Source organism: Rhinatrema bivittatum, chromosome 8, assembly GCF_901001135.1.
Source record: "Rhinatrema bivittatum chromosome 8, aRhiBiv1.1, whole genome shotgun sequence".
Lineage (NCBI taxonomy): Eukaryota > Metazoa > Chordata > Amphibia > Gymnophiona > Rhinatrematidae > Rhinatrema > Rhinatrema bivittatum.
Window position 1 is genome coordinate 224,704,167 of NC_042622.1, and position 21,707 is coordinate 224,725,873.

The following is a 21,707-nucleotide window of genomic DNA, read 5'->3' on the forward strand; positions in this document are numbered from 1 at the left end:
GACATAGGTTTTGATTAATGCTTATTTGCAGTCAAAAAAGCAAGTTTGCTTACCGTAAACCAGGGGTCGGGAACCTTTTTGGCTGAGAGAGCCATGAACGCCACATATTTTAAAATGTAATTCCGTGAGAGCCATACTAACTACAACCCCCTACTCTCCTGACGCCCCCAAGACCTGCCAAATTAATTTACTACAACCCCCCATCCTCCTAACCCCCCCCCCCCCCCAAAGACCTGCCAAAAGTCCCTGGTGATCCAGCGGGGGTCCAGGGCTCGCAGACAAATCTTTAATAAAAAAGTAAAAATCTAACAAAAACCCCCACCCTCCTGACGCCCCCCCAAGACCTCCAAAATTAATTTACTACAACCCCCCACCCTCCTGACCCCCCCCACAAGACCTGCCAAAAGTCCCTGGTGGTCCAGCGGGGGTCCGGGAGCGATCTCCTGGACTTGGGCTGTCGGCTGCCAGAAGTCAAAATGGCACCAACGGCCCTTTGCCCTCACTATGTCACTGGGGGTCGACCAATGGCGGCGGTAGCCCCTGTGACATAGTAAAGGCAAAGGGCCGTCGGCGCCATTTTGACTACTGGAAGCCGATAGCCCAAGTCCAGGAGATCGCTCCTGGACCGCTCCTGGACCCCCGCTGGACCATCAGGGACTTTTGGCAGGTCTTGGGGGCGGTCAGGAGGGTGGGGGTTGTAGTAAATTAATTTTGGAGGTCTTGAGGGGCGTCAGGAGGGTGGGGGATTTTGTTAGATTTTTACTTTTTTATTAAAGATTTGTCTGCGAGCCAGATGCAGCCATCAAAAGAGCCATATCTGGCTCCCGAGCCATAGGTTCCTGACCCCTGCCGTAAACGGTGTTTCCGTAGATAGGATGAATTAGCCATGCTGTCATGGGAACTGTCCATCAGGGCCCAGGAGGCGGAGCTTTAACAAGCAGAGATTAGAGCTTTTGAGTCTCTGCGCCTGCGTATATGTTCCCGTGCTGGAAAGTAACAGACTCTCCTCAGTCTGTAATAAAGCTTGCATGTATCGAGATAGATGGTCAACTACCAGGGAGGAGGGCGGGGACGCATGGCTAATTCATCCTATCTAGGGAAACACTGTTTACGGTAAGCAAACTTGCTTTTTCTCATTGATAGCAGGGCTGAATTAGCCATGTTATCATGGGAGTCCAAAGCTCCCGATCACGTGTCATGAGTGTACATGTGGTTATGTTTGCATGATCTAGTAGTGTAGTAGTCGGGTATTTTAAGGTAATAAAGTACTGCTTGTCCCAACTTCGCATCCCCCGCTGACTGTTTGTCCAGGCAGTAATGCGACGTGAAGATATGACAGGAGGACCATGTTGCAGCTTTGCAAATGTCTACTGGCTGCATATTCCGGAGATGTGCTATTGATGTCGCTGTTGCTCTGACCTGGTGAGCACGAGGATTAGATGTGAGGCACAACTTTTGCTTGTCATAACAAAATTTTATGCACTGCACTATCCAACTGGAGATGGTGTGCTTAGCTACCGGTATACCTGGGTTGTTAGGGTTAAAAGAGACAAAAAGAGTTGCGATGTACGAGAGTCTATTTTGGTCCTGTCTTTGTAATATGCCAACGCCGCTTACAATCCAAGGCGTGCAATAAGCGTTCCCTATCATTAGAATGAGGCGTTGGGAAGAAAGTTGGTAATTCTATAGATTGGTTGAGATGGAATTATGAAACCATTTTCGGTAGAAATGCTGAGTGAGGTCGGAGAACTACCTTGTCGTGGTAAAATTGTAAATATGGCTCGTAGTGGACTAAGGTTTGTAGTTCACTAACTCGCCTCGCAGATATGACTGCTATCAAAAATACCACCTTCCAAGTTAGGTATTTGGGATGCACTGACTCTAAGGGTTCGAATGGAGGAAGCATAAGTTGTTCCAGTATTACATTTATGTTCTATGGAACTGGAGGTTTAGAGACTGGTGGGCGAAGATGAGTTAATCCTTTGATAAAGGGAGATAGCAAAGGGTGGACAGCAATCGGGTGATTATTGACTAGTCAATGGTAAGCCAAAATGGCACTAAGGTGCACTCTGATAGATGATGTCGCTAGACCAGACTTATAAAGTGAATGAAGGTAGTCCATGAGAAGCTCTGGTGAGCAGTCCACTGGTGGAACACCGTGAGTAGTACACCAGGAGGAATAACGTTTCCATTTGAAACTGTAACTACGTCTGGTAACTACATCAGGATCAGTTGGGCTGACGCTGAGATACCTTGCTCAGTTGAGGACCCGCTCAATCTCCATGCAGTCAGATGGAGGGAGGAATGGAGCAGGTGGAGTAACAGTCCATGCTCCTGAATTAGAAGATCTGGAAAATCCGGGAGTCGAATTGGAGGCTGAATCGATAGGCGTAAGAGATAGCTGTACCATGGCTGTCTTGGCCACGCTGGGGCAATTAAAATCAATTGGTCCTGTCTTTGTAATATGTCCTTGTGATAAGTGGAATCGGTGGAAATGCATAGAGGAGATTTGCTGTCCATGGAATTAGGAAAGCATCTTGAGCGAGGTGAAGATGACTGTGTGTCTGATGGAGCAGAAGCGAGGAAGTTGAGCATTGTCCTCCGTGGCAAAGAGATCGATGGATGGCACACCCCATTGTTTGAAGATCTCCTGTGTTATCCGTGGATTGAATGACCATCCATGGGGATGGAAGATTCGACTCAATCTGTCTGCTCTGGTGTTTGCTACACCCGGAAGGTACGTGGCCTGTAAATGTAATGAGTGATGATGAGCATGATGGAATATCTGGAGAGTTTCCTTGCAGAGGGACCAGGAATTACCGTAGACCCTCCTTGTTTATATAAAACATTGCTACTTGGTTGTCCGTGTAGATCATCACTCTTCAACCTTGTAAGTATGCTTGGAAGGTTTGTAGGGCATTGCAAATCACTCTTAGTTCTAGTAAATTTATCTGTAGGTTTTGTTCCGGTACTGACCAGAGTCCTTGGATCTCTAATGTGTCTAGATGCGCTTCCCAACCCTTGCGAGACACATCGGTGGTCAGGACTGCGTTGTGTGGCAGGGTTTTGAACAATGCCCCTTTGGTCAGTGTGGGGTTGAGTAGCCACCAATTGATAATCTGTTTCATTCGAGATGTGAGTACTAGGCGTTTGTACAATGGTTGTGAATGTTGCTTCCATTGACGTTTGAGTCCCCACTGTAATTGTGTCATGTGAAGTCTTGTGTTGGGCACCGTAAAAATTGCCACCGTCATATGGCCCAAGACTTGTAATACTTCTTGAGCTGTAGGGTGACGTGTTGTTGCCAGGGAACGTAGAAGTCGACAGAGCACCTGTTTCCTGTCGTCCGGAAGAAACACTCTGTTGCGTGTAGTATCCAGCCGAGCTCCGATAAACTGTAGAATTTGAGTAGGTTGCAGGATCGATTTTTGAAAATTGACCACTAGTCCTAAAGTCTGCAGACAAGTAATTACCTTTGCAGGTGTTCCAGCAGAAGGTTTGGGGATGAGGCCACTATCAACCAGTCGTCCAGGTATGGAAAAATAGTCAGTCCCTGCTGTCAAAGGCGGGCCACCACCACGCATTTGGTGAATACTCTGGGTGCCGAGGAAAGGCCAAAGGGGAGAACCTTGTATTGGTAATGCTGGCGGTTGTGGTGAAACAAAGGTATTGCCAGGAGGACTTTTCAGCTTGGAGAAGAAATGGCTGAGGGGGGATATGATAGAGATGTTTAAAATCATGAGAGGTCTAGAACAGGTAGATGTGAATCGGTTATTTACTCTTTCGGATAGTAGAAAGACTAGGGGGCATTCCATGAAGTTAGCATGGGGCACATTTAAAACTAATCGGAGAAAGTTCTTTTTTACTCAACGCACAATTAAACTCTGGAATTTGTTGCCAGAGGATGTGGTTAGTGCAGTTAATTTAGCTGTGTTAAAAAAAGGATTGGATAAGTTCTTGGAGGAGAAGTCCATTACCTGCTTTTAAGTTCACTTAGAGAATAGCCACTGCCATTAGCAAGGCACTACACGACTTGGCACCACTCGAGCTCAAAATCCCTCTCCAATTCCACACCTCCACCAGACCAGTACGACAAGCCTATAAAAACAACCTGCATATACTACCGATGAAGTCAGCATTAAGCAAAAGAGCCTTCTCCACAGCGGGCCCCAAAATCTGGAACACTCTCCCACGAGTACTCAGATCAGTGCAATGCTCCTCTACATTTAAAAAAAGACTCAAGACCTGGTTATTCAACCAAGCTTTCCCATAACAGCAACCTGCGGAACATCCCTGCCAATGATCCTTTCGGTGGTAATCCACTTGAGAGCTATTTAGATCATCTATAGAACTCACGTATACTTTGGCAGTCGAAGATCATAACCTAGTCTTATAATTAGCAACTGTTTATTTAACCTACATTAGGCACTGTATCTTTTACTTATGCCTACATTAGGCAATATATCTTTTACTTGTTAACCCCACATATACTTATCCAAGTTATATCGACCTGTTCATTGTAAGACATTTACTTGTCAATGTTATTGTTACTGTTAAAATGTAATCCGAATTGATCAGTAATTCTGTTATTGGAAAGTCGATATATAAAAATGCTAAATAAATAAATAAATAACATGGAATAGACTTAATTTTTGGGTACTTGTCAGGTTCTTATGGCCTGGATTGGCCACTGTTGGAAACAGGATGCTGGGCTTGATGGACCCTTGGTCTGACCCAGTATAGCATTTTCTTATGTTCTTAGGATGGGTGTATTGGTATGTGGGTATAAGCATCCTTCAGATCTATGGCGCACATCCAATCATTTGGTTGTAAGAGGGGAAGGATTGATTTCAAAGATACCATCTTGAATTTTTCCTTGAATAGTAATTTGTTCAGTTCTCGAAAATCCAGAATTGGACGCAAACCCCATTTCTTTGGAATGAGGAAGTAAGGGGAGTAAAAGCCCTTGAAACGGGCTTTCGGTGGAATTTGTCTGATTGCCCGTTGTTTGTGAAGTATTGCTATCTCTTGGGCGATCTGAGGATGAGATAGTTTCGGTGTTCGCATGGATAAGTAAGGAAGGTTGGGCTTGGATTGGAAATGGAGTTGATAACCGGTTTGGACTATGTTGAGTACCCATTGGTCGGACGTTATGGCCTTCCAGGCAGGGAGATGAGATGTGATTTTGCCTGGAGGGGCTGTAGGGGATGGTGGTGGCCGCACACTTAAAAAGACTGTTGTGTCTTCAGAGTGGTCGTTGATGGTTACGATTGTTGTCTTTGCGACCTTGATTTACCTCTCCTTTGTTGTTGAGGTTGATGTGGCTGTGGTCTCTGATAAGCGGAGTAGGATTGTGTTCTATATGGTTGGTACAACCGGTATGGTCTACGTGAGAATTGTTAGCGATGCGAACTGATGGGGTACCGTCTAGCATTTGAGAAGTTTGTTGGAGTGGTTAATGACTGCACCGCTAATGCTTGGTCTTTAAGATCACTAACTGCTTCCTGGAAGCAATCTCCGAAGAGATTATCTCCTGTGCAAGGTAAGTTAGCTAGTTTATCGTGCAATTCCTCCTTTATGGCACTGGCCCTGAGCCATGCCAATCTGTGTGCTGCAATCGCCGTAGCAGAGGCTGTAGACGATGTCTCGTAAGCTTCGTAGACGGCCCTTAGAAGATGACAAGAGCACTCTTCCATATCCTGTAGCAGGGATGAAACATTCTGCCACGTGGAGGAAAGCATGCCCTTAGTTGCCTGTATGCATTCGTAGATGTATTGAATCATGTAGAATAGATGATTTTGAATGCGGGCAGACAGCATTGCATTTTGATATATGCGTCTGTCGAAGTCATCAAGAGTCTTATTGTCGCGGCCCGGTGGAGCAGAGGCATGCGATTTTGATCGTTTAGATCTTTGAAGTGCAGACTCAACCACAAGGGAAGCATGTGGAAGTTGTGGAAGGGAATATGGTGGAATGTTACGCATTCTGAATTTTAAATCCATTTTTCTTGACACCGCCAGCAAAGAGTGTGGATTTTCCCAGGATTTCTGCAATACGCTATGCAAGACACTTTGTGGGGGAAGAGATGTAGGTTCCCCCGGAGTGTCAAACATTTTTAAAAGACCAAGTGTCTCCGCTCTGGGACCTGGTAGTTTTTGTACTTCCAGATGTAGTATAGAAGCCATTTTATCCAAAAATTTAGGGTAAGAGAGGTCCTCCAGAGGAGAATAGGGTTCTGGTGGTTGCTCCGGCGGGTCTGAAGGATAACCTATTGAGGAGGTAGGAGAAGTTGAGGGGGACGTGGTGTCTCCCTGCTTGGGTTCAGTGCGAGTTGGAGATTCGGTGATCAGGGGTGCTGGATGGGGTAATGGTTCTATAGACAAGTCCCTTGATGACTGTCTTTTCTTGGGGCTCGGCGGGTACTCCTCCGGTAAAGCAAAGGAGGATTGTAGGGACTCAAAAAATCACAAGAGTGATTGAGACTGCTCCAAAAAGGCCTGTCTAGCTTGTGGTGGCATTTGAGATTTTCCATATTGTGGCGACTGTGGTATTGCCAGTCGAGGGGGAGGTTGCGGTGTTACGTGTCTCGCTCTCTTTTTGAGCTAGAAATACTAGGGTCGTCGTGTTTTGAGTGAGAACTAGACCGTTCCGTCCACTCCGATAAACTGCGAGAGTGGGATGAGGCTGAAGAAGATGGTATAGGAATAATTTCTTGTTCGGACGGACCTAGCAATCTTGATGTCGATGGTTGTCGGGAAGATCTAGATGTGGAAAGACTGACCTCTGATAGTTGAGTCATGGAGTGTTCCCAATGATGTCTGTGACCATGCCTGTGACCATGTTTATGGTGGTGACTGCCATGGCTGTGATGGTGAGTCCTGTGTTGTCTTGAGCGTTTAGTATCCCTTAGACGAGATAGGGACTTGTGGCCAAGACTTGATGTGGAGCCACGGGAGGTGGAATGTCTCGACGATGACCTCCGTCTTCTTTATGAACTTGGTGCAACTGTGTTTCCCCTGGCATCAATTGTTCAGAGTGCGCTTTTCTTCAAGTGTGCAGTCTTCGACGCTTTGTTTTCGCCTTCCGGCGTCGTATATGTGTTTCCAGGTTTGATTGCACCGTCTTTGGCGCCCAGTGCTTCGGCGCCAGCTGTGTTGTCTTCGGCGCTGGGCTCGGCATCGATTGTGTCATGTACGGCGCTGGTTGCACATACTTCGGTGCCGGTTGCGACATTTTCGGCGCCGGATTTCGCGTCTTCGATGTTGGATGTTCAGATTCTTGCAAGGGTGCGCGGTTCCATTGAGTCAGTGTCGACGCTCCGTGTCTCTGTGGCGCCAGTTGGGTCAACTTTGGTGGTAGTTGCTCCCCAGGTCCCTGGGTTTGAGCAAAGCTCTTACCTCCCATTTTTAAGGCCTGAGGGTCCCATGATGATGCTCTTCGTCTGGTGCGGCCCGGTTTTTTAGTTGGTCCCGGGGATGAATGGGCTTTGGAGCTCTAACATTTTGTAGGCCCAATACTGCTGGGCCCTTGGTGACATTCTTGAACAAAATTCACAGTCTTTTTGATTGTGAGAAAGTCCCAGGTGTTATGAAAGTGGACCCCTGTTTCGAGGTAGATACTACCGTCGAAGGGCGAGGCCGCTTGGAATGAAGAAGTTTGATAGAAGACTTCACCCTGGAAGCACACAACCCCCCCAGGAGGAGCCTGTAGGGGTCCGGCTGCTGGGATTTAGGTGACTCCTCTGAAGACTGTAGGAAGGTCTGGATGCAGGCGCCTCCTGCAGGTCGTGGGTTCCCAACGGCTGGCGCCCCCAGCAGGTCGTAGCAGTCTGAGGACGGAGTCATAGAAGAGTCCAAAGCCGGTCCGAGGTTCGATACACAAGCGGGGTCCGAGTCCAGCCCAGGGTCGAAGCAGAAGGTTCCAAAGCCGTACCAGGATCAAGCCAGGAGAAAGGTCCAACGCCGTACCAGAATCAAGCCAGGAGAAGACACGTCCGAAGCCAAGAATCAATCCACGGAGCAGGGGAGCAGAGCGGGATGAAGAGCGAAGAACCAGGAACACACTCCAGCAGGAACCTCAATACCAAGGCAAGAACTGAATGCTCAGCCCTTGCCTTAAGTACAGGAAGCCAGGGGAGGAGCTTCAGGGGGAGCCATGACACTTCCTGTCATGGCTCCTTTAAGAATCTCCCTTAGCCGCGCACGCGGCTCCAAGAGCAGAGGGGGAGGAGCCGGATGATCGCGGAGCCACGCTGCCGAACTCCGCAATGGCAGCGGCCGGGAGAAGGAAAAGGAAAGGGCTGCCTGCCACCGCAGGCACCCTCGACCATACCCGGCGACCCGGGTAAGCTATGTTTGTTGCGCCCATTGGCCTGGCCTCAGTCGCGGCCGGCCACGGCCAGCGGCCATAACACCCGGTCCCGGTCGCAGCTTGCCGCGGCCGACGCTGCTAACACCAGGCAGCAGTAACAACGGTCATGTCCGTCGGTTACGGACATGACCTTACCGCAGGGACAAGGTTTGAAGCTGGATGGCTTTTTCAATTTAGACATGTTGAGGAGAGAATAAGCTCCGCGTGTGTTCCCGCGCACGGAAAGAACAGACTGAGGAGAGTCCGTTACTTTCCAGCACGGGAACATACGTGCAGCCGCAGAGACTCAAAGCTCTAATCTCTGCTTGTTAAAGCTCCGCCTGGGCCCTGATGGACAGTTCCCATGACAGCATGGCTAATTCAGCCCTGCTATCAATGGGAAACCAGAGGATAGTCTCTGCGGAGGCTGCTGGGCCTGCCTCTTCTGTTTATATTGATATCTTGGTCTGGACTGTTGCAGCATTCGTTGTGGCAGCTTAAGTTGCGGCAAAAAGATTGTACATTGTTTATAAAGTGATAAGGGTTGTATCATTCTGTTGGAGTAGAATTTTGTTTTTTTATGTTTCTTGTTTAAATCTTCTTTGAGCCAAAGTATGCATTTGTGTTGAAGAAAATGACTGGAGAGCAGAACTCGCTTCTACAATTTCTCACTTTATCTCCAAACAAGTTGCTCCCTGAACATGATATGTTTGCCAGTTTCTCATGCATATCCTCCCCCCGCCCTCGTCCAGATGCCCTTAGTCAAGCTAATATCCTTGCTGATGAGACACAGTTTCGCCTTCCGTTCACCCTCACCATGCCTTGATCCTGTTCGCTATGATACCTCCCCACCAGCATAAGCCTCCAGTGAGCTCTGTTCCGAGCCATCTCATTTCCTGACTCAGCCTTTGGTATAGCCTCCTCTCCACCAGGGGTTCTCAGTGAGCTTCACCTCTGGCCTTGCCAAGCTCCACCTCATTGCTCGAACCATACCCAAGCTCCAGCCCCATTTAACCTTGCCTTGCCAGAGCCTAGATACCATTTCATGGAATCACCCTTTGTTCTCTGATCTGGCCCCTCTTATCTTGCTTTATGGCCTACTCAGGCTTACCTTGCCTTGTGGCCTCCAGGCCTTATCTTACCTTAGGCCTTGCTCTGTGGCTTACTCAGGCCCCCCCCCCTTGCTTAGTGGCTTCCAGGCCTTCTGTGTTGGTGCTTTCAGGCCTCAGTGTTCTCTGTTCTGTGTGGTCCTTGTTTGCTCCTACCCTAGTCTGCCTTTTCTAGTCCTACCCTAGTCTGTCTTGTCTAGTCCTTTCTTAGTCTGGTTTTGTCGTGCTCTGCCCAGTCCAGCCCTAGCATCCGTTTCCTGCTTTACCTTGCCCAAGCCTGTGTTTGTATCCAGGGCCAATCCCTGCTCAGAATCTTTCCCAGCCTACGTCTGTATCCAGTTCCTGCCCTTGTTCAATATTCTGCTACACTCCTGTCCCAGTATCCAGTCCTCAGCTCCTTACCTGTTCTAGTATCCGGTCCTCAGTGTGTTCCAGTATCCATTTCTCAGCTACTTCCTTGTTCCAGTACCCAGACCTCTGCTTCTAATCTGTCTCTGCCCACAATATCCATCCTATGTCTTAAGTTCCAGCTTGTATCTGCTCCACCTTGTCCAAGCTTGTGCAGTTAAATCGTGCTGGCCCCCAGAACTCAAGGGATCAATCTGTGGGGGAGGGAGCTGGCTAGACAGAAGATAAACTCAGCTCATGCCTTGTGGTCCTGCCCTACACTCCTGAGAGGGTGTCTCCAGACTCCAGCCTCCATGACACTGCTATAGCAGATGCTAATATTCTAGAAGTAGTATCAAATATGTCACAGAAGGAACAAGTCATATGTTTTGCACAATCTTCTATTTCTGTCATTGAAAAGTCTCAAGTTATCCTCTGGTAATTTACTGGAGTGTTAATTCAGTTTTTGCAGCTTATTGTACAGATATTGAATCATCTGCAATTGATGTGCATTAATCCTTGATTGCAATTTTGGCCCCTTGGAATACCCTTTGCCCCACTATATCTAATAATCTGATTCAATGATCAAAGAATCATGTGGAAGCTTAAATTTGTTGTGAACAGGATATTTCTCAATTCTATATTTGTTTAACGTTTCTCACCATAGGTGACACAGAAAAGGGTGTTTTTCATAATTTAGTTTGAACGTCCAACAAATCCTCATGCATTGGTACTGCTTTAAATTGCTTTGGTGGCTGAATGAACTTTAGAACTCCTTGTAGTTCAAACAAATTCACATTATCTTCTTCCAGACTAGAAGGTATAGCATCTGACATTTTTTGTAGAAATGCTGGTTATGTTATATCTTTCAGTGAAGCAGAAGCTCTATCTGGTTCTGGGGCCAGGTCAGATGGTGGATCAGGAGATGAAATTCTTGACACATACTCCAATGAATCAGGAGAGCTTTGCAAATCCTCTGATAGTAACTCAATGTGTGACCCAGACAGTGATTTTGAGCCTTCTTCCAATGACTTTTCCTTTTGTTTTTCAAAATAGGATACAAGAAGTTTAGCTTAGCATTCTTCTTTCAACTTCTCAGAATAGGTTTCTGGAATTTTTTTTCTTTTAAGGTATTTTCTTTATATATGTTCTGACAGCATCTGACCAGAGCTTCTGTACAAACAAATGAAAATCAGATAATGCTGGAAAAGGAAATATGGGTTCCAATATTGGTGGTGATTCTAACCTGCTTCTTGAAGCAGTTCTGTCACTCTCTGCATCATTTTTATGCTCTGAAGATGCTGTGCTTTGATGCTTTGAGGTCAATTCTTCTGCACTAAGATGTTTCATCAATGATATCTCTACACAATGGTTTTTCAGCACAATTATATGTGTGCTGTGTTTTGGCTCCAATGCCTCTGCGCTGTGATGTTTTGGCACTGAAGCGTGAGTGCCATATGCCTCAGTGCCTTGGATATCGAGCCTTGATCCCGAGGTACCAAAATTTCTCGGGGATTCAGCGCTGAATGTTTCTTCTGCACAGAACTTTTTTGATGAGGTATCTGAAGAGGATCAATGATGGTTTTTTTTATCACAATGCTTCATTCTATTTTGCTCAATTGAGCTTGTGAGATACTTGAGATTAAGTTCCATGGGAACATTTTACCACAGGAGCCATAACTGGCACTATCATGATCCAGTCCAAGGCTGTGCAGATCCGCTATTGCTATTTTATGTCATACCTTTCACAAGATTTTAAAGGACTTTTGCACTTTTTGTCCAAAGAAGGATTTAGTAGTTGACATTTTTAGTTCTTCAATGATTGCCAAAAACAAAAACATTGTGATGAGAGAGAGAATATTTTGACCTTTTGTAAAGTGGATGATAAAAGACTATGGGAAAGGTGCATAGTGACAACAGCATGGGAACTCCCATACATGTTCAGAAAGTGCAGTTAAACAGACTTGGTGCCATCAGATCACGTCACCTATCTTGTGCAGCTCTATTGTTATGCTTGCCCACGGAAAAAGAGAAATACTAAGGGGCTACAGGTGGCACACTTCCCTATAAAACGGGTGACACCATCAAATCAATTAATTTTTTTCTCTGGCTCCATCTGCTGGTAGGGGAGCAATACCCACTGGTGGGAGAATAAGGAAACCTAATTAATTAAGATCAACAAAACATTGGTCATTTCTTCTAATGTATCATTCAGGCCTTCCCATTCAGTGCTCCAACATCCAAGAAGCTACTAGCTTTTGGGTGTACACTAAATCTCTGCAATTCTGTAGGAATATGCATTAGAAAACTATGCAATGCCTCTATACTAGCAACCTAAAGTGCACTGCAATCCTAAAGGACTGAGCTGAAAAAGACTACAGTTCCCAGGTATCAGCAGGGCTTGATAACTCAGATTACTATGTACAAAATTAAAGGCACTTGTTAAGTGTTTTATATTCTACTTCAAAGTCATTAACAGCTGCACTCTTGGCTTATCTGTTCAACAGAAAAGAAAGTACATTCCAATTTGTCCTTGAGACAATGCTAAGCATTAAGGCTGTGTGAATAACTTGAATGCAAAGTCAAAGTGAATATCACCATATTCACATCTGAAACAGTATTTGTAAAAATGTTTAAGGTAAAACAATGTTTTTGCAACCATCTGTCATAGTGGCTTTAAGAAATTTACATAAAAGCACTGTAATATTCCCTCCTGGCTGTTTCTGATTCCCAAGGTCATTCAAGGTTCTGGAAATGAACTTGAAATTTTGCTGGTTAGCAAAGGTGTGAGTGTGATTTTTTCCTAGCTCTATACAGGGAAAGAGACAGGCCCAAGAATCAAAGATTCTGCCCTTGCCTCACAGTAATACAGATCCCAATTCCTATGCCCCTGCAATGTTCAAGTGTATCTCAGTTTTCTCATATATACACTGGCATATATCTCATACATATACATGCAGAAAAATGGCTGAACTGGCACAAGTTTGAAACCTGTACGTGATAGCCAATCTTCAAAGCTAAGGGCCAGATTTTAGTAGCTACGCGCGAGCGTAGCTTTTATAACATGAGAGCGCAGCCGTGCACATGTTATAAAATCCGGGGTTGGCGCACACAAGGGGGTGCACACTTGTGCACGCCGAGCCCTAGGGGAGCCCCTATGGCTTTCTCCTTTCCCTCTGAGAGGGAACTTTCCTTCCACCCCCCCCCCCCACCTTCCCCTCCCTTCCCCTAATTAACCCGCACCCCAGCCCTATCTAACCCCCCCCCTGACCTTTGCTAAATAAGTTGCACCTGCCTCTGGGCAGGCGTAGGTTGCGTGCGCCGGCCAAGTGCCGGCATGTGATCCCCCGGCACGGCCGCTGTGCCGGAGGCCTCGGTCCCGCCCCACCCACTCCCCGCCCCTTTTTTCAAGCCCCGGGACATGTGCGCGTCGCCGGGCCTATGCAAAATAGGCTCGGCGCGCACAGGAGCAGGTTTTCGCGGTTACGCATGTAATATTCAAATATTCAAAAAGGCATATCCAGAATAGTTTCCCTCATACTCTATCCCTGCACCACCCCTGGTGACCACATCCTCCTTATATTAAGGAACTAGTTATATTGTTTATTTATACCTGTTAATGTTACGTTACTCTGTTTTTCCACTCTGCGCCTTGTTATCCCCCCTCCCAGTTCACTCCCCCTGTTAAAATGTAATTTTAAGCCTTCATTGTTCAAATGTAAACCGGTATGATGTCCCCACTAATACCGGTATATAAAAGTTTCTAAATAAATAAATAAATATGCAGGGAAAGAAATATACGCGCATAACCCTTTTAAAATCTGCCCCTAAGGATTTTAATTGATATATTTTTTAATTTTTAAAAATAACAATTATGAATGCTTCTGAAAGATGCATAAATGGACAGTAGCTACGGCTGAAACCTTAAAGGAGAATTTTAAGAGTTGCGCATATAAAAAATGAGAACATGCATGCACAAACAGTATTTTCACACAAGTGCTATTTTATAAGCCTCAAACATACACGCTCAAGTATTGATGCACAAATAAATGCTTGTATAAAAAAGGGGCAGGCTAGGAGTGGTCCAAAACCAACATTTAAATGTGTAAGGTGCTATTTTATAACCTGCAGTACACCTGTTAATTATCTGTGTAAGTCAGAATGGAATTCTTTATATCCAAATATTGACTGGATGAGGGATCTGGATAAACTGGGGGTGCAGGTGAAGAACCGGGGGGTCTTGATGACTTAGAGATAGACTGGGCAAATAGGTGGACTAATTGGTAAAACTGGTAATTCCTTCATGCACACATTATAAAATTTGAGAATTTACAGGAAAATATGTGAATTACATTTCCTTGTGTAAATGATTAAAATTAGGAGCACAAATACACGCTCATAGCAGGTCTGCTACTTATCTGGATAAATTGACTTATTACGATAAGTGGTTGTATAATTGCCACTTAGCCAGATAAGTCTTAAAAAGCACTACTTAGCGGATAAATAAGATAGCTGGATAAATCTTCAAAAGCTAGCTATCTTACTTATCCAGTTAAGTATCGCTTTTCTTTTACTTATCCAACTATCTTACTTAGGGCCTCATTTTCCAAAGTATCACAGGCCTGCGATACTTTAGGTAATGAGGGGCGGGGGGCGGTCCTGTGCTAGCCGGCAGCGATCGCACCGCCGCGGTGCGATCGCTGCCGGTTTCGCACCCAGTAGCGCCACCATAGAAGGTGTAGCTATTGGGCACGAAATAGGACGTGAAAAGGCCCTTACCTTTTCGTCGTCCGCGGCGTCTTCGCGGAGTCGGCCCCAGTGACGCCCCGACTCCTCCTCTTCCGGGGCCGACTCCGCCCCCATCTTGGTATCGCATTCGATAAGGGACTTTTCGCATGCCAAACGTCCCTTATCGCGTGCGATCAGTCTGGTAAATGACCCCCTTAGCCAGATAAGTCAAAACTTATCTGGCTATGTTTAAATATATGCCATATATTTTTGGATACACATGAATGTTGAGTAGATTTACCCGTATTTTATATAGTGTGCATGCATTTGTGCACACAATATAAAATCTGTGTGCATGCATGTGCACATTCATATAGCTGCATATATAGGTGCGCTCGTGCATGTTTTAAAGTTATCACATTATGAATGGTACTATTTCTCATACAACTTCCAAAACTCTGCTAATTCAAACTAAGAGGACTGAAAACTGCAGCCTCAAATGCAGTTAAAAGTATGTGCAAGTTGCATAGTGAGAATACTTTTAGCCATGAGGAAAAAAGGCATTCTTTAGGTTGAGGAGGAAAATAGTACATGTACATTCAATTTTCAAATGTACAAGTGCTATTTTTCACCTTCTTAGCTCCACATAAAAATAGATTCAATGTTCTGATGCTTTCAGCATACACACTTTGCACTTGTTAATTTTCAAAAGGAAAGACATGTAATTTCTCTTTGAAAATGTACATGAAGTACACACTTTAGGAGTGCACACACAGGCTAGCCTGGTGGCTGGGTGGTAGTGCTGTGTACTGCTATATGGCAGGTTCTCAGTTCAATCCTTGTGTCAGGTCTTCCGCATCCCAAGTTGGCTGGGACTCCTGCAGAGGCAGCACCCACACATCTGAGTGGAAGAAGTTGTGGTCATTGCTTAAGGGTGACGAAAAGTGGCTGTATTCAGGGCCCAGGAATACAGAGTTCCAGGAGGAACCCTAGTGCATGGCCATATGAGGGCGAGAGAATAAAATATAAGGGAAAAATCCCTGGATAGTTGTGAATGAAGGCTCATAGCACCAAACCCCAGCCCTGGTTCTGATTGAGCTAGAAGTATAAAGGAACAGGAAGAAAATTCCAGGTCAAAAATAGTGCCCATTAGTGGCCTAATTTTAATCCCCCAGTGCGCGCCAATACCAGGAGATATGCGCGTGGGTGGGCCACGCACATTTTCAAAGTGGCCTGGCCATGCGCGTATTTCCCAGTACGCATGGGAGAGCCAGGTTTTGAAAAAGGGGCGGGCCTAGGAAGGGTCTGGGCGGGGCAGGGGCCAGCCGGGACAGCATCATGCCGGCGCGTGGAACTTACTGCTGCTTGGGAGAACAGGTAAGTTCAAAAATAAAAAAAATTAGGTTAGCTAGGAGGGCTTTAGGGGTCAGGCAGAGAAGGGAAAAAGGAGGAAGGTTAGCTAGGGGGTTTAGGAGTGGACAGAGGGAACTGGGCAAAGGCCTAGTCGCGTCAGCGTGCATTTGTTAAAAAATCCCCCCTTGCGCGTACGAGTTGGCACCCGCCCGCACATGCATGCGCTGACATAAAAATCGGGCATGCATGTACACGCGGGTATTGGATTTTATAACGTTACAAACTCATGTTATAAAAATCGGCGTGTTCATTTTTGCACGCCAGGAACTACGTGCATATGGACACCCGCATACCCTTTTTAAAAATGTACCCTTAAATTTGCAACTATGTGGGCTATATGAAAATTGCCACCACCATGTGTGTACCCAATATATATACTGTTATGTATATTTTTCTTTCTAAAGGATATGAATAGTTTCCAACACCAGATGGCGCCAAAACATGATTCAAAGATAATAGTTGAGGTTCTATTTTTCGCAAGCCTTAACCAGAGGAAATTTCTGCCAAACAATGTGCCATTCATACAGCCTTGCTCAACACTAAAGTAGTAGTTAAAATAGTATTTTACTACTTCACAATACCAACTAACCTGGTGTGAAAAGAGCTATGGCTTTTAAACAGCTGTATTCAGCAGAATCCACTTGCAGTCTGTTCAGTTTTTCCACTTGATCCTGAAAGATTCGAATCTGGTCCATGAAAGAGACCACCCGGTCGGCAGACATAGGAGAAGCATGGAACCCTGCAGCAGCAAGCAGGGGTGCCATATGAAGTGGAAGAGCTGACTGTGCTGCATTCAAAACAAACAATTCACTCCAGCTCAGGCGAAGCAATGCTACCTGGTCCGAGACTGCTAGTTCAGGAAAGAAAGGGATATTTCTAGCCCATTCCACTGTACTGAAGAGAAGCCGAGCTGCCAGCTCACAGATGTTGTCAATGCCCATGACTGTGCTCTGCTGAGCATACTGAGAACCAAAGCGAGCTGTGGGATAAGGCTCTGCCCGCAGAAGTTGGGAGATAAGTTCTGAAACTGGCTGGCCATTGAAATAATCCCCGCTGGGTATGGCACTGGGACTGGTGCTGGCGTGAGAGGGCGGAATCCTTCCCCTCTGGACAGCTTGGAAACAAAAGGAAGAAATTAATCAACTTTAATTTTTGTATTTTCATCAAACAAAAAAGAACACTGCATGTAGAAAGTTTGCGATAAGAACAGATGATTTTTAGGATGTGAAGGTAAAGCTCTAGATCGGGTAAGCTCTATGGTGTTACAGCAGGAATGGGCAGACTAGATTGGCTTTATGCATGCAGACATATACAGGCCCCTATCTACCATCATTTTCTTAATGACAAGGAAATAAAAATGCTTTGAAAGTATATTAAATACACTGTCACACATACTATGTGCCAAACTGTATTAACAGCATCTTGACTTACAGACATCAGTAATATGAATAGCAGTTTATTTGCTGAACCACAGTTCAGTTGCAAAATGCTTTTATTTATACTATTGTGAGAAAAGCAATTTCAGTATGTGTGTTTACAGCACACACCATGTTTACATGCTGGGGCTGACTTTAAAAGACATGATTTCCTAGAACAGAACATTAAACATTATCTGTTATATTATAAGAGAGGTGGAAGGGATTAGTTCAATAGCACCTTAACGTTTTTAGGGGCTATGCTAAAGTCTGCAACAATTTCGGCTGGATTTTTAATGGCCCGCGCGTGTAAAACACAGGGGTTACACATGCGGCCGGGCCTTGCGCACGCTGCGCGCATTGCCCAACCGCACGCTTAACCCGTTACGCACACAAGAGCCAGGCCTTGGCAGAGGAGCGGTCCGGGGCAGGGCTAGAGGCACCCGGTACAGCGGCCATTTGCCACTGTGCCGGCCTGCGCAACTTGCTCCAGCTCCTTTGCAGGAGCAAAAAGTAAGTAGAAAATATGGGGGGGGGGGGGGGATAGGATAGGGGATAGGGAAATCCCTTCCCAGTCTACTCCTTAAGCGTATTGGGAGGGAACTGGGGAAGCCTGACGATGTGTCGTCACGCGAATCCACAAAATTCTACCCCACCCTTGCACGCGCCAACCAGGATTTTATAACATGCGCACGCACACATGGACGCGCACATGTTCCTTTTTAAAATCTACCCCTTAATGCACAGGACTATAAGTACTGCAGTGTTTCATAAAGTTACCATTTTAACAGACCGATACAGTAAAGCGTGGCCGCAGTTACCCCGTTTCTAACCTGCTGTTTACTCACAATTTGGCCGCGTAATCCAACCCACGATTCACTATCCCTTTTAACCCATCCTTACCGCTTCTTTAAATCAACGGGTAACCCTTTCCGCCCGCGGCATGTATATGATATGTAAACGATCGGTTTAGCTATTCCCTCCCATTCAGTAACACGCGCCCCGACTATCGCCTTTTTAACCTGCAGTTTAGCCACGTCTTTAACCTGCTAAATTACCGCCTACCCTTACCCCTGCGTTAGAGGCAGGGGTAAGGGTAGGCGGCAAACTTTCCCCCAGCCCTCGCTCACCTGCCCTGGCCGCCGGTCTCCGGGGCAGCCCCAGTCCTCTCTCCCCTTCTCATGAAGCAAGGCGCAGGGTGAAAAGCGACTCGACATGCTATTAAAATATTTTAAATAAAGTGTAACAAAAGTTAACTTACTTTTTCTTACAGTCCTCTCTGCCCTCCTCCGGAGGCGTGTACTGCGGCTCTCCTGCCTCCCGGGGGCAGCCGGTGGCAAAAGTGGCTTCCAGCGGCCCCCGCCGGCGAAGATGGATGAACGCACGCCCGTAGTGCACGGGCGCTCGTCAGCAAAGGCGCATGAACGGGCGTGCGTGACGTCACGGCATACATTCATAAGCTTTCGCTGACTTGGACGCCCGTCAATTTGGGTGCTCAAGCCAGCGAAAGTGTATGAACGGGCTTGCGTGAAGTCACGCACGCCCGTTCATGCGCCTTTGCTGACAAGCGCCCGTGCACTACGGGCGTGCGTTCATCCATCTTCGCCGGCGGGGGCCACTGGAAGCCGCTTTCGCCGCCGGCTGCCCCTGGGAGGCAAGGGAGCCACGGTGCGCGCCTCCGGAGGAGGACAGAGAGGACTGTAAGAAAAAGTAAGTTAACTTTTGTTACACTTTATTTAAAATATTTTAATAGCATGTCGAGTCGCTTTTCGCCCTGAGCCTTGCTCGCCTTAGGTTTTCTTTTGATTAAAGTTGGGATCCACTTCCTGGTACCTGTCATTTCAAACGTCATTTGAAATGACGTTTGAAATGACAGGTACCAGCGCACCCAGGATGCTGTATAGGCACTGTATAGCGCCTATACAGTAAAATGGATTGCGCTTCATGGACGCGCGTTGGACGCGGCTTGCATTTGCATGCCATTTAAATACAGTATCGAGCGGTAGGTGATCCAAACTGTGCGTGCGGCAAACGCGGGTGCGCCGGGCACTAACGCACCTCTTTCTACCACACCTTACTGTATCGGCCCGTAAGAGGGGGGGGCAGAAGATAACTCTTTCACTGACACTTTTCTTTGATGTGTACATTGTTTTATTTTTAAATGCAAAATTATTACAGCAATTGACAAAATGGTGAGTGCAAGGAATACTCGCACTAAAAGCCTGCTTGCAGTAGTCTCCTTTGTGAACAGCAGTTCTGAAACATTTAACGAGTTTTAAGGCGCTTTTAGGTGGTGTAGTACAAAAGGGTGTTCAGTCAGGGATAAACTATGTACCTGACCGAAGCATAAATAAGCAGTACATTAATTTCATCTCAGAGCTCGATAGTAGGGAGTATTATCGCCCTATAAGAGTAAAGTAAACTTTACTGACAGAGGCTTCAAAGCCTGCTGGCTCAAAGCCAGCAGAATATTATTAACTGTTTACACTTGCATAATAAAGCTTCATGGTACACAAAATATTAAGACAAAAACAGGTCACTATTCTGACAAAATGAGCAGGCTTGTAGAATTTTCTTTATATCATAAACAAGTTGATGGGGGGGGAACAGAACAACAGCAGTCCAGAGAAAGGAGAGGGGAGATCTATTATGTAATTTCACATGCTCCAACTAATACTTGAAAAATCAATCAACCAGAGATTGATCACAAGGCCTAGAGAAGGGAATTATGAACCTTCAATAATTTCAATGTGAACAATGAAAAACATACTATTACATTATATTAAGAGGGGTAATTGGGCAACAGCCTGTATTAATTAAATTAGACAGCAAATACACAAAAATTATGCAATTTTTCAAAAAGTAAAACCTGCATTTATCTATGCAAACATCGACCCATAAACTAACTGCACACCATTACATCTGCTAAATTGTGCAAAGAAATTTTTCAGGAAATGTTATGTGCATGTTTTTGAAAATACAAAAAAACTTTATACATTAAAGTGCAAGCCCCTCCTTGTCCCCAGGAATGCCTCTGCTCAGTCCGAGTAAACTTGTGTGCAAACAAGACATATCACAAAAAGGATACGGAAAAGAAGCACAAAGACCCGAGTTTTGCAGTTCAAAAACACAGACTTTGATGAAATGGGGAAGTACCTGGAGGAAGAATTAAAAGGCTGGGAGAACGAGAGAGATGTGGATCAACAATGGGCCAATCTAAAAGGAGCAATTACCAAGGCAACTAATCTATATGTTAGAAAAGTAAAGAAAAGCAAAAGAAAAATGAAACCTATCTGGTTCTCAAAGGAGGTGGCTGACAAAATAAACGCTAACGGGTGGATTTTAAATGCCCTGCTCGCGTAAATCCGCCCGGATCTACGCGAGCAGGGCCCTCGTGCGCCGGCGCACCTATTTTGCATAGGCCGCCGGCGTGCGCAGAGCCCCGGGACGCACGTAAGTCCCGGGGTTTTTTAAGGGGGCGTGTTGGGGGCGGGGCCTAATGACAGCGTTTCGGGGGTGGGACTGGGGGCGTGGCGCCAGCCCGGGGGCGTGGTAGAGGCCTCCGGACCAGCCCCCGGGTCGGATGACGGCGCGCCAGCAGTCCCCTGGCGCGCGTAGATTTACGTCTGCTTCCAGCAGGCGTAAATCGAGGGACAAAGGTAAGGGGGGGTTTAGATAGGGCCGGGGGGGTGGGTTAGGTAGGGGAAGGGAGGGGAAGGTGAGGGGAGGGTGAAAGAAAGTTCCCTCCGAGGCTGCTCCGATTTCGGAGCGGCCTCAGAGGGAATGGAGGCAGGCTGCGCGGCTCGGCGAGCACAGGCTGCCCAAAATCGGCAGCCTTGCGCGCGCCGATCCAGGATTTTATAAGATACGCGCGGCTATGCGCGTATCTTATAAAATCCAGCGTACTTTTGTTTGCGCCTGCTGCGCGAACAAAAGTACGCAATCGCGCTCTTTTTTAAAATCTACCCCTAAAAGAACAGCATTCAAGAAATATAAAAGATCCCAAAGGGAGAAGCACAAAGAAGAATATCTGGTAGAACTGAGGGAGATGAAGAAATTAATCAAATTAACCAAACCACTACAAATGGTTCAAAATACGGCAGCCAGAATTCTAACAAATACAAGGAGAAGAGAGCACATCTCCCCAATCCTTAAAGATTTACACTGGCTGCCAATCCATTTCAGAATTCTTTATAAGTCAATCACCATAATCTACAAATCCATCCAACAAATCGCTCCTCTCAACCTTCAAATCCCTTTCATAAAGCATACTTCCTCCAGACCCATAAGAGAGTACTACAAAGAG

At 46.1% G+C, this 21,707-nt stretch overlaps 1 protein-coding gene across 1 annotated transcript in view; it reads right to left on the reverse strand.

The window, feature by feature from the left end:
• The window catches only part of NR2F6 (nuclear receptor subfamily 2 group F member 6), a 95,737-nt gene that overhangs the window by 51,824 nt on the left and 22,206 nt on the right, over positions 1–21,707 (reverse strand). Inside the window, exon 3 of the mRNA XM_029613747.1 lies at positions 16,576–17,100. Within this exon, the coding sequence (XP_029469607.1) occupies positions 16,576–17,100 (525 nt within the window). The remainder of the gene's footprint in view (positions 1–16,575; positions 17,101–21,707) is intronic.